General features: G+C 41.5%; 1 protein-coding gene across 1 annotated transcript in view; it reads left to right on the top strand.

Annotated features, from left to right (window-relative positions):
* Window positions 1–6,417: 6,417 nt before the first annotated feature.
* The window catches only part of LOC123985217 (plexin-A4-like), a 13,047-nt gene continuing 5,823 nt past the window's right edge, over window positions 6,418–13,641 (top strand). The window contains exons 1-2 of the mRNA XM_046072659.1: window positions 6,418–6,447; window positions 6,803–6,931. Coding sequence (XP_045928615.1) covers window positions 6,418–6,447; window positions 6,803–6,931 — 159 coding nt within the window. The remainder of the gene's footprint in view (window positions 6,448–6,802; window positions 6,932–13,641) is intronic.

Genomic DNA, 13,641 nt, shown 5'->3' with positions numbered 1-13,641 from the left:
AAAATGAGATAGGGGGGGAGAGAGAGGGGAGGGGGGGGGGATGGCGGATGGCAGAGGAGGGAAATGAGTAACAAAAGCTGATCTGTAAGTCCCCTACCTGGTCACAGTGCTGTAAGGCAGCTCAGCAGTGAAGGAAATGATAGCAGGGAGACCTGTCACTCACCCATTGAAGCCATGGGGGAGATCGAGGGAGGAGAGAAGAGCAGGGAGAAATGAGTTAGGAAGCCTCCAGACACTTGTCCCCTTTCACGTCCAACACCATCATCCCTCACAATAACATTCTTGTCCTTCTCTTTGCCTCTCTCCTTGCTTTTTCTGTCTATCTCTCAGCAGGGGGATAAGGTTAGATTAGTAGGTCACATGGACCTGCAGGCTAACAGGTACCATACCTTTTAATGCCACGACGGTCAGTCACTGAGCCAGGGGTCCCCCTGCGGCTCTGTCTGTTATAGTGTCAGATCCCAGATGTAAGGTGGTGGCAACTGGAGTGGCACCAATTGAAACAAACATGAGTGCACATATGCTTGTTCACTCACAAAACATTAAATAGATTTTAGTTTTTTCCTCTGACTCTCCTGAACTTTCCTCTTTAGTTACTCTTTATTGCTGCACCTATGTAAATGCACCTCAATAAATCCAAACCCAAAAGGAGGGTTAAATTTCTGCACAGTTTTGATACTACCAACGCAAGTCCTTGTAGTTACTTCCCTTCTAACAATGACATTTCCCTGATTTGCACCCACAAAGAAGCTTCCCTCAAAGTGCAGGCATCCGAGGAAATGCATTAATTAAAATCCTGCTGTGTAGCAGATATGCCTAATCGCAAACATAAAACAGAGAATAGTGAATTACAGTACAGAATGAGTTCACTTGCACTCTGTGGGCTTTTTTCATTCTCTCTACAGAGAGGAGTCGAGCTGGAAGGAAGGAAGGAAGGAAGGAAGGAAGGAAGGAAGGAAAGAAGGGGGGATTTTTAAAGTGTCTTTAAGAACTGAACGAATATTTTGCTTCCATAAAGTAAAGCAGTTAAGCACTGAGCTGATTTTGTACCTTTGGATAACTGCAAGATGTCTCTATTATAGCTTGTCAAAAGAAATTGTAGATGTAGAAGTACCATGGCATTAGTCATTCATGTCACCTGAAGTACACATTTTAAAAACCACATATCTTTAGCGCCTTCCTCTCAGATAGAATAAAAACATGCGTCGGCCTTTGATTGTCCCTAATAACTTCGGCGATGAATAGTGAATCATATGTGAGTCTCTGCTCCAGCAATATTACAAGACCAGCCTGGCATCCCACTTTAGTGTGCCACATCCTCATTAATACCCCGAGATTAATGTCAAATCATCCACACTCCCCCACTAGTCTCGCACCAGTCCATCTCGCCCAAGGCTATGTATTAAGGCATTGAATGGGGAAGAAGAGGGTTTGTCCCGGCATTGATTGACACTGAGAGATGAATCCAGTCCGCCTCCTAGTCCTACTCTCTCCAACTCCCCCCCACGCCCCCCCACCCCTCTTTTCTCTCTGTCTGCCATATGTTTCAGTGAGCTGGACAGATTTGGGCAATCAGACAACCACCATTGTATTGCTGTCTGTATGAATAGAATGCGTGGAGAGACACATTGCCATTATGTGGTGACGATACGTTGTTGCTTCTCTCCTCGTCTCTCTTGTGAATGTTCCTCACAATTGTGTCTGTTTGTCTGTCTCTCTTTCTGGGCTCTTGTTACATGTCCTGCCTTGCCTGGTTGCATGCCTAACACTCTACTGTGGTTTGTCAAAGAGGGTCAAAACCCTCCGCAAAGTGTGGCAGGTCAGGTTATAGCGGCATTTGGCTATGGTGGTGCTGTTCTAACATGTTTATGATTAATATCTTAAATAGGTAAGGGACCCAAGGGCTTAAAGAGGAGACCCCAGGAGACCTCCATGTGCATCTTTTGCTTGTACTCTGTTGTCACTTTCAACTGTTGTACCAGTTGAAAGTGACAAATTAACTCAGATAAGCATTGTAAATAGGTGAAAGGATGCTTTTCATTTGCATTTTCATGATAGTATTATCCAGTCCCTGAATGTCACATTTTATTTTCTATGTTCCTATTTTTGTAGTTTTGGCCATAATTTCAATAGGTTATACCATTTCATTGCTTAGATCGACGAATGTGACCTTGTCCAATGAGCAACAGCAGCAGGAGGTCAACAGTTTAACCCAAATATCTATCTACTTTTCAATTAATTACAGCAATACCTGAGCTTAGCATTGAACCATTACCAAACACTACCATAAACAATCTTATTAGAAAACTTTTTGTATTGTAAGTAAATTTTGGAACAATGCTTATCATTTCATCATATCCAGCAGAAAAAGGTTCATGACCCTATTTGGCTGCAGAAATGCTGGCACTGACACTGGCTTTGCCTATGCATGTTTCAGGGATTTGGTGGAATTCCTCACACAATGTTGTGGTAATTTAAGTTTCCCAGCATGCTGTATGACTTTGGATGACATTCTGCTCCAGCCCACTCACCTCACTGTGGTTGCATGGGCCATGTCAGACCATAGTGATACTATAGTCAGCAGCTTATTCTGGCTTCCACCAGCAGCATGTTGGTCATGGTGTGTGCTCCATCCACAGTGTGTTAGTGTGTGTGCCATGCTTAACAGACTGCAACTCTGTGTGACTAGCCACCCCAAAAATTCATGCCATAGCAGGCAAGGACACAATTCTCCAATCGTTCTGACAGTCCTCACTCAGGACCACACACACAGATCCTCCCCTTCACTTCCTATATGTTTTTGGAAGCAGACTTTCAATATGCTGTTTCCCCAGTGTTGTCTATTTCCTGCACTTTTTTGTCATCCAAGCTAACACTACTACAGCAATATTTTTATGTGTCTCCTGAGGATTGACTAGACTGCTCCTAAATTGTGGACGATCCATCTCACCACTCGATGTGAAGTGAATAGTTTCTGCATAATTGCACACCAGTTCTCAGTGATGATCTTAAATCAATAGATCAATTTTCACTCAAAGAAAGTTCCTTAGGGGCAACAACTTTAAGAACCTAGGATATGCTAGGTGTCTGTTGGATTTAACCAATGACAAAACAGGCAATCCATGTTATGATGTTTTAATAACTTGATACTAAAATGATTTTTGCTTGAGATATTGTTGCATATTCTCCAGCTATTGATTTCATTGTACAACATAAATCGAACAGTTGTAACTGTATAATAAAATAAAGACTCTAACATCACATTTTTACCTGCTTCAAAATGGATTCCATGCAGAGCCAGAGGAAGTGCAGTACTTTCCATGTGCTTTTGTGGTGCACAGTGCCAATGCGAGGAAACCGAGAGAGGGCACTCCTGTGGTTTTCACACCGGAATGGCTTCCCTGTCTGTATCACACCTTCTGCTAGCTGTTAGCCACACGGAGAGATAGTCACTTTGGGCACATTATTCTTCATTGACAGATTCAAAGCATAAATACCATCTGCATGATGTTGCATTTGTTTTTCTCTGCAGTCTAACACTGTAACATTATATGAATGTATCCACAGTTGGCTGTATTTCTGATCAACACTACCCTCAATGGTAGATCCCAAGAAAATTATATTTTTAGCAGTTTTTGTGACAGTAAAGATCATAGAGAGAGTATAGTTGATGTGCATCTATACTGCATTTTTACTGCAGAAGACACTGTTTTTATCTCTGTCTCCCTAGGTAATGTTAGTGTAGTTATTTCACACAGCCACTAGGGGGATACAGTTTATAGCGAGTGTGGTTGCAACATGGAGGACTAGGATTTTCTCTGCATGATCTGTGGTATAGCGTGGAATTCCACGCACAGATGCACACACACATATATGGATCCCTACACACACAGAGCTAACAAAGAACAATTTGTACACACATTTTGCAAGGCTGAGGATCTGTGCTCTGTGAATCAGAAGTGCAAGGAACTCTCGCCTCTCTCCCCAGAGTATCTGACATTACCATATGACTAGCTCCAGCCAGACAGCCTGTGTGTGTCTGTGTGTGTGAGAGAGTTTAAGTGTGTGAAAGAGTGAAATGCCAATGCATGCAAGTGCTTGTTTAAACACACTTATTTGTATGTGCACATTTATGTTTGGGCCCAGTGCATATCTCACCTTCCCACTACTCTAAGGCAAACTGAAGTCTGTCTGGCAGTGAATGTCTATTGTGTAGTGCTAATGTGATAGTAGAGATTAGCATTGTAATCCATTTAGCATAGAGCAGCTAATCCACTTTATTACTGTTGAAAAGGAATCAGATAATATTGGCTAGCACCACTGTAGCTGCTTTAATGATTTTAGGCTGATGAAAAAATACTTTAAGATATATTAATAATTACTCATGCTGACAATGAAATGAGTCGTTTCATAACAAAATCATCATTGTCTCTGGCTTTTCATTGAGGGAATTAAGGTATTGGTTGTGTTCAATATGATTAGTGTGTGTTTTTATACTAAAAAAGGTGTATATTTTGGAGTATTATTCCTTTAAAGCTGTTTGATATCAAGGGAGATAATGTCTGCTTTAAATGTTTCAAAAACCTTCAAGCTCAGGGCTGTGTGAATAAAAAACAGAGGGTAAAATAGTTATTAAATACTTTATATGTGCCAATTATTGTACAAATAAGCCAACTGGCCTTTCTTTCTTTCTCCCTTACATGCTTCCCTTCAGTCCCATTGTGACTCAACCAGTCAGCATTGCATGCTTGCAGACATGCTGTGCATTCCCTGGTGGCTCATTTGTTTTGTCAGTGGTCAGATTGAGGGATAATATACAGGAGCTTCCCCTTGAAGCCCCTCTGCTCCCTGGTGACTATGGATCTGTCCCAACACAATAAAACTCTATATTCAGCCATTGCCATAGACTATCTGCCCTTTAACTCTGCTCAGCAATTGGCTCAACCCTTCCCTCATATACAGCAGGGTTAAGCCGATACATAAGCAACCTTGCATACATGCACACACATGCTGTGTTCAAATTCAGCTTAGATAACCCCACCTGCTGAATCTGGCCCTTGCTCGCGTGGAAGTTTCTTTCTTCCTACCTCCCTCTCTTCTTTCTCTCTATTCACCGTCTGTTCTTTTCTTTGCAACTTACCCTAGTGCATACAATGGTCCCCAGTGAAAGTGTGTGAGGCTTTGATACACGGAGCTCAAGGTCCCTTTGAGATCAAGATCACTTCACAAGCCAAGCAGGAGGCAGAGCGAGAGAGGAAGAATGACTGAGAAACAAAGAAAGGAGGGGAGAGGAGGGTGAAATCAGGGTGAAAGATGGTGCCTTTTTAAAGAAATGTCATATTGTGAAAGTGGATATCAGTAGAAGCAGCAGGAGCAGGGCAGGACGTAAACGGCACCCTGTGTACTTAGGTTTCTCTCTTTACTATACAATAGTTGATTGTCCAAGAAACGACAAAGAAGAGTTCCATTGGGCTATAGTAGAGCAGTCAATGATGGCTATTGCATGTGCATATTTTGTTTCTCAAAACTGGCATTCATTCTATAGTACTTACTATTTGATTATGATGAGGGAAGACATACAAAGAGAGAATTGTTGTCTTCTGCATATAAGTGCACTTTTACGACCCATGGTGCACACAAAAGCTATTTTTCTTTAATTATTTTGATGGGACTATTTGAACTTTTCTTAACAATAAATCCTTGCAAAGGATATATATAAAAAAGTTGTCCTGTCTAACAAAGACCAGTTCTGTTTACCGCGGTACAGCACCATTGTACTAATAAGTTCAGTTTACCTACTTAGAACAGTTAAGATTACTTGACCTTAAAAAGACTTAAGGCGGGCCAGCAGAAAGGTATTTTTAATGATATGCTGATAGAGAGAACACAGAGTATGTTGTCATCAGCATATTATAAGTAATTCATCTGTCTGCTCGACCATCTGCTTCCTGTCCAATTATCTCTGTTTGTGCCTGTTACCTGTGAACCCTTGAGTGCTGAAGAGCACAAAGAACTACCAAGAGTCATCACAACTTAACAAGACTTGCTTCGCATCTGTCTGCAAGCCCACACAGGTCTACGTGCGTGCATGTGTGTGTGTGTGTGAGTGCGTATTCTACCGGGTGCTTGAAAGTTGCTTGGGTAGGTATGCGTCAGAACTGTGTGTTGCTGGGAAATTACAGCCAGAGGACGAGTGTGTGACGATGTAAGCAGATGTTCGGGCACAACCCAGAACACTTCCATCACACCACCAAGTGTGTGCGGGGCCACTTCCATGCACTTTCTGCTGAGCAAACACACCTAGGGGCCCACAGACCACACCTCTTGCCCAGATGCCTAATTACCATAATCACTTTTGAATGGCTGCAACTGTGATAGAGAAAGATGAGCTTCTCAGATACAGAACGGAAAGTCATGATGCATGGGAAAATCCTCAGGCAGTATGTGGTAGATGGGTAATTTTGTCAATAATAATGTTCAAAAGAGTACCCTTTTAATGATACCTTAGTTCCTAATTGCACACTTTGTTGTCCTAGGAAGGCAACATTACTCTTTCTCACTTTTCTTCTTCACCTATTCTTCATTTCCAATTTATATTTTCAGCCCTGTCATGTACTCAGTCCATTTGCATTAGATACTGGCTTTTCTGTACTCTTCACTACTTCTGTGATAATGTTGGTTACAAAGTGTACTTGATGGTTGTAAAATTCAACAACACCAAACCAAGCACAAAAATGTCACTGACCCTGACCAAAACACTGAATTACATATTAATTCTTAATGTGCTTTTGTGTTTTTCCAGATTCGGGTAGACGGCTCTTCTCGTGCTCTACAGTATGAGACCGTGCAGGCGGTCGAGAATGGACCTATCCTCAGAGACATGGCCTTCTCTTCTGACCACCACTACCTCTATGTCATGTCTGAGAACCAGGTCAGACACTCACACACACACTCACACAAAGACACACATCAAAAGTCCCCCCGCTGACTAAATATCACAACCACTGGCGTTTATCATTTTCTTATGTCACAGGGTAGAATAACCTTTGGTGTAGCATAGAGGATTTCATTACAGCCCAGCTGGATTAGATGGGCTGTTGGATGCTATGACCACACATTTTTATAGAAATAGACTGTGAGGAGAGAGCTGGAGTGAATAAATGTGTTGAATTGTAGGGAGAGAGGAGAGTGGTCTCAGTCCACTTGTGTTGGTGTGTATGTCTGTGCACATACAGATTCACACATACACTATCTCTCTTAGTACCTTTGATGACATGGAATGTGGAGCGAAATAGCAGCACTCTGTGTAATGGACACAGACAGGGAGAGACTGTGAACACCTCTATCAGAGGCAAAACCTCGCTAAAATAGCACCATGGAAAGTCCATAACACACACATGCTATGCGCTCTCTCTCTCTCTCTCACACTCACACACACACACACACAGAGCTATGACTCACTGTATTAGGTATTCACACAAAAGACGCAGCCACGATGTACTTACATTTATATTTTATGCATGTACAGTAGGTAGCAATTGAATAATGAGTTGTTATGTGAATGTTGAGCTAAACATTGTTAGAACAGTACAGAGCTGTCTTTTTAGAACAGTGACTTTTTAAAGGCCGCTATTGACCTGAAGTTGTGACAACATCACGTTTTCTAAGATCTAGTCCCTTTTTCTTGAAAGTTGAAACAGGCATTTGCAAAATGATTTAATTTATTCATTGTCCTTAGTCCAAGTGAGTCCTGATCCCAAAAGTTAATTCATCACAGAAACCGTAAACACACAGACTTCTTACCATTTGTCACAACCTTATGTTTTCATTAAGCATTTATAAAGGGCTAGTAATCAAATCAATGAGGCCAAATCAAGTCACCAGGTAATGATCCCATGGTGGATCTCTCATTGCTCAGTTCAGTGTAGCCCCATTCATTGTTTATTATTAATGTGACTGTTAGAAATAATATTGCAAAAGCTCTGAAGTTCAGATAATATGCATATCATTCCCCCTCTCCCGCCTCTTTATCTCCTGCCACCCGTAATCACAGAAGGCCACTGCTGTTTTGTTGGCAGCGATAGCCTAGTTACCCCCGTATATTGTCTGCAGCTTCCACAGGATTATAGACCTCTTTGGCACCATGAAACCGTCAGTATTTACTAATGTGTAGTGCAATTTGTTTGTATGTGTGTGTAAATGTGTGCACATTTTAAGTGTCCTGATTATCCTGATTACACTTTGAATATCAGACAGACAGTGAGCTGAAGGTGCCCTTTCAAATGCAGCTCTCATTGCCCCCCCTGAGGTCTGCATGGTTTGCATCTGAAGAGGGAGTTGGATAGGGAGGGAGGGACACAAGTTTAGAATAATAGACATTTAGGATGCTATTTTGTCATGGCACCCAATTACATCCAGTGATTCTTTTGTACAAATCTATTAAACAGCAATGTGAGAATGTAGTTTTTTCTCCCCCTTTTGGATTGTGTAATTGGCATTACAGAAGATATTACAGAATAACAAATGAATTATTAGGAATACTTCATTTCCATTTCTTCCCATTAAGTTGGATTTCTTTATATCTCGCTATTATCGCCTAACATCGTGTTACAAATTCAGCATTTTTAATTTGCATGCCAATTAGCTTATATTGAAAAAAGCAACCAAATGAGTTTTGCTGGCCAATACTGATCGTGTGTGTGTGTGTGTGTGTGTGTGTTTGCCTGCCTACGTAGTAATTAGTCTATTAGCCTAGTTAGAGTGCTGACCTCCACTAACTGTTTAGGAGGAACATCTGGGAATTATCATACACACAAATATAGAAAGCAGTTAATGAACACAATATAAACACACACTCATTTACTGCTGAACGGTTTATAGAGCATAATAAGAGTGAATGAATACAAAAAAAACAATGTGGCTTTATTCCACCAATCCATTCAAACATTTTATAATTGTGAAGTTTGTTTACTGTTCAAAACATTTCTGCTGGACTTGCTAGATTTCCATTATTAATTTCACTGATACTGATATTTAATTTTATTTCATTCCAGTACCTTTCTGTTTACTAGAGTCAATAGTTTCAGTTACATCTTAACTGTGACTCTTCAACTGCAAAACACTGCTTTATTACCACCAGTACCTGTCCTTGATTTACTGTTAAACACAACTCTGTTTCCAAGTGTCTTCATCTCAAATGCAGAGAACATGTAGCAACAATATTTTGGCATAACAGGCACGACACATGCACATTCCCGATTCCCAGTGGTGGCAAATGCTATTAAAGTAGCCTGAGTGGATCGATAGCAAAAGGCCAACTGCTGTTTTCTGGGGCCTGGGACCCAGACACACAGAGAGAGTGCGATAGATGAAACAAGGGAGAAATACAGAAAGAGTAACAGATGAGAGGAAGAGAGAAGAGGAGGAAAGGGACGGTGGGGGTGCACAACAGGAGGCTGAGAACAGAGTTGGTCGATAGAGCTCCTCCCCTGCTGTTCTTAGCCTTGAAACCCTCCTCTTCAGATTGGTGATGCCAGGCCTGGGGTGGACCAAGATACAGACCTCCCTCTGGTTCCTGGCTAGTGTGAGAGTGCAGTACAGGATCATAAGGGTCAGACACTGATGTTGAAGGAGAGAGGTTGAGGAGAGGGACAGAGAAAGGAGGTTAAGTAAGTACAAGTATGTAGTCATTAAGAGTAATGCAGATTGCAGACATTTGTGCTGCATTGTGCATTTCATTCCACTTACTTACTTATGGGTGCTTTTGTATGTTTTTATACTTCATATAATTCATACTACATACAAAGACTGCAGCGGCTTTGTAGCTCTGTTGTTGAATTTGAAGTTGAACTACACATTCGGGGTATAGAGACTCTGGAGACCATGTGGCGCTTGAGTTGATCATATTTCTGATACCAGCAGTTGATGTTGAAGAAAACTTAGACAAAGTTGAGAGATTGCTCCAGAATTTGAAAATGCTAAGCAAACGCAAACCTTCTCCTCACTGCAGTCATCGTTCTCTATCACGAAGTGAGTTAAAGAAAGTAAACATGAGCACTTGGACTATAAGTTGAGATACTTTGGGTCTGAAATGACTGAAAGGCACATACTGATGTATGGCGAATCTATCTGCTGTTGTGTTAGTGCTACGACAGTCAACTATAATCAGCTTTAAGTCTAATTACAATGTAGCGTGGACCACTGGAACACCTTGACAGAGAAGTTTAACTACAGTTTTGGGCTCTCATGCTGAGAGTCACACTGTCCCCTGCTTGTCTGTGTCACATTATACACTCATTAGAGAAGAAAGTTAGCCTAACACAATCACATATACCAGTGCAGTGTCGTATATGGCAAAAAATCCTCTTCACATCCCAGTCATTTTTCTGATCCTTCATTTGATTTATCTTCCATCCTTACAATCTCTTTTTCATTCTTTCCTCTATCCTGTGGCTGTGTCCTCTTTGTTAGGTTTGTTTTTCTTTCAGGATTATAGATTTTTTGCTCCTACAACCCCTATTCATTTCAAAGGGGATTTGTAAAGCGAATGAGGATTCAGCCTTTTGTGTTCCTTGCTCCTCTTTTTTCATCTCCCTTTTCTCCATCTTTTATTCCATTTCTAACCCTCTCTCACTACCCATTGTCATTTTTACCCTACGCCATCCCACAAACCTCCATTCTTCCAGTTCTTCACATTCTTCGCTAGCAGAGTAATCTGTCATCCCTACTCTGATTAATCCAGTAATTGGCTGTCCTCTAATTGGATCTCTCTCTCTCTCTCTCTCTCTCTCTCTCTCACACACACTCACACACACACACACACACACACACACACACACACACACACACACACACACACAAGCCATCTTATTAGTGGGTTAAATAGATGTTCTGGTAGGTAGGACAGTGAGATGGATGTTAGGGTTGGTGTTTGAGTGACAGGGGTAGGTCAATCCCACTGTTAATATGAGCTGGTACTGTGCTTCACTACTATCTTACTATTCTGTTAACACTGGTTCATCTGCCACAATGGGTCTGGGTAGAATGAATGATGCAGTGATTGGGGGCATTTCACGGTTAGTCGGTATGTAAAATAGATTAAAAAGTACAAATCATACACTAACAAAGCATTCCATTTTAATAGTTGGTAGGTAGATTCTTTTTAAAAACACCTCCTTGAAGTGATTAACAGTAGAATGGGAAGTTAGCAGTTCAAGTAGTTTTTGTTTTATCTTAGTCATATAATCCATCCTCCAATGTTTCTGTAGCCATACCATTACCCTCCAGCAATCCAGCAAACATCTTAACTTATCCTGCCAGCAATTATCAGTCAGTGGTTAGATTCTTTGAGTATTTTCTTACATGGTTTTCTTGCTTAAAAAAAAGTTCAACATAGACCAAGGTTTTTATATTCAGCATAGAAACTGTTGCTCGAAAGTGCTGGGACTGCCACACTCACGGTGCTAAATTATTTATATTCAGCATAGCAAATGCAGATCTGTAAGTGTGAATTATTGAAAATGTGTACTATAGTGGGGTGAGATCGTTCAAAGTCAAATGCTTTTTTCTATTTTGAACCCCCTGAGGGGAATCCGACAAGCCAATTTGTGGAATTATCGCGACTTCGCATCTCATCAAAGATGTTTAATACCAGAATCCTTTCATTTCTATCAGCGGGAAACTTTTTACCACATCCTTTACAGTGTGGCTTCCTCACCCCTCTAGTGTGTGGCTGTGAGTTATGAAGGTGTTTAGATGTGCATATTATGTGATGTTCCAGTTTAGCTGCAGGCTGCAACAAGGCAAGTGAACAGAGCTGATGTGTTGCAGCCATTGCTGCCTGACACACTTCTAAAAAATGTCAACGAAGTGGGGCAGACAAGGTTGGAGTGAACCCTTGGCTCCCTCAAATTTCCTTTTGAAGTGTTACCTTTGTCTTCTCTCTCTTTCTCTCCCTTGTTCTCTCTTGCTGTTTTCCAGTGTGTTTCTGAATCCTGTATTCATCTCTCTTTCCCCATTGTACCTAGTTATGAATCTACAAGTCCATTATACTGTACAGACAGAAACTTGAAATTTCATGTCATCATCAGCAGCATATTTTGTCAGTGTCTTGTCTGCTGGAACCAGTCCAAACTGTGCACTCTTTCTGCGTAATACAGGCCTTATTTTTACCCAGGCTATGCCCCAGGGCAAGATGATGCAGCCTGCAGAATTAGAAACACTGTGTGTGTCTGTGGAAACATTTCTACCAGCTGTCAATGTGAAAAATGGCATTAAAGACTAAATGCGAATCCTGTTTGTGCACGTTACCTTGACGTCCAGCATGTCTTCTGCGTGGTTCTAGCACTGAGGACTGACAGTGTAATGGGGCTATTTAGCATGTTGTTAGGGCAAGTTGTCCTGTATGAATTTATTGTTGCTGAGCTTAGCATGCTACAGCTTTCAGTTGCTTATTTGGTAAGCATAGACATACCAAACATGACATATGGTAGAAAAATCCTTGTCATTGTTGCATGAGTATGGCTCCTGCAGAAAATTCTAATCTGTAAACTGTTATTAGTAAACTGCCTAGCTAGGTTAACTGCTTTTTTGTGTGAATGGGAGGCCTTACCCTCTTTGGAATGGAAAGATAAGTGAAAATGATTGATTGTATCCAAGTCGTTTGTCATATGCTGACAATCCTGACAGCGCAATGGATGGCTTTCTCATTTGACCTCTGAACGTCAAATGAAAACAATATTGCAGTTGCAGCCACTGGCCCGCTCTGTTAACTGAGTTTATGATATAATACCGATGGTTGGAGGTTGAAGGATTGAGTGGTGCGTCAGCTGTGACGAGGTAGCGGGTCATTGATGTGTCCCTCACTTCTTTTGACTCCCACGTCAATCTGTCCGCCATCCAGCTGGAGAGGAGAGAGGTGGGACATACAGTGAGGAAAATAAGTATTTGAACACCCTGCTATTTTGCAAGTTCTCCCACTTAGAAATCATGGAGGGGTCTGAAATTGTCATCGTAGGTGCATGTCCACTGTTAGAGACATAATCTAAAAAAAAAAAATATCCAGAAATCACAATGTATGATTTTTTAACTATTTATTTGTATGATACAGCTGCAAATAAGTATTTGAACACCTGAGAAAATCAATGTTAGGTCAAACGTTTCCTGTAGTTTTTCACCAGGTTTGCACACACTGCAGGAGGGATTTTGGCCCACTCCTCCACACAGATCTTCTCTAGATCAGTCAGGTTTCTGGGTTGTCGCTGAGAAACACGGAGTTTGAGCTCCCTCCAAAGATTCTCTATTGGGTTTAGGTCTGGAGACTGGCTAGGCCACACCAGAACCTTGATATGCTTCTTACAGAGCCACTCCTTGGTTATCCTGGCTGTGTGCTTCGGGTCATTGTCATGTTGGAAGACCCAGCCTCGACCCATCTTCAATGCTCTAACTGAGGGAAGGAGGTTGTTCCCCAAAATCTCGCAATACATGGCCCCGGTCATCCTCTCCTTAATACAGTGCAGTCGCCCTGTCCCATGTGCAGAAAAACACCCCCAAAGCATGATGCTACCACCCCCATGCTTCACAGTAGGGATGGTGTTCTTGGGATGGTACTCATCATTCTTCTTCCTCCAAACACGGTTAGTG

Source organism: Micropterus dolomieu, linkage group LG16 (assembly GCF_021292245.1).
Source record: "Micropterus dolomieu isolate WLL.071019.BEF.003 ecotype Adirondacks linkage group LG16, ASM2129224v1, whole genome shotgun sequence".
In the NCBI taxonomy this organism is placed as follows: domain Eukaryota; kingdom Metazoa; phylum Chordata; class Actinopteri; order Centrarchiformes; family Centrarchidae; genus Micropterus; species Micropterus dolomieu.
This window is presented reverse-complemented; position numbering and strand designations above follow the sequence as displayed.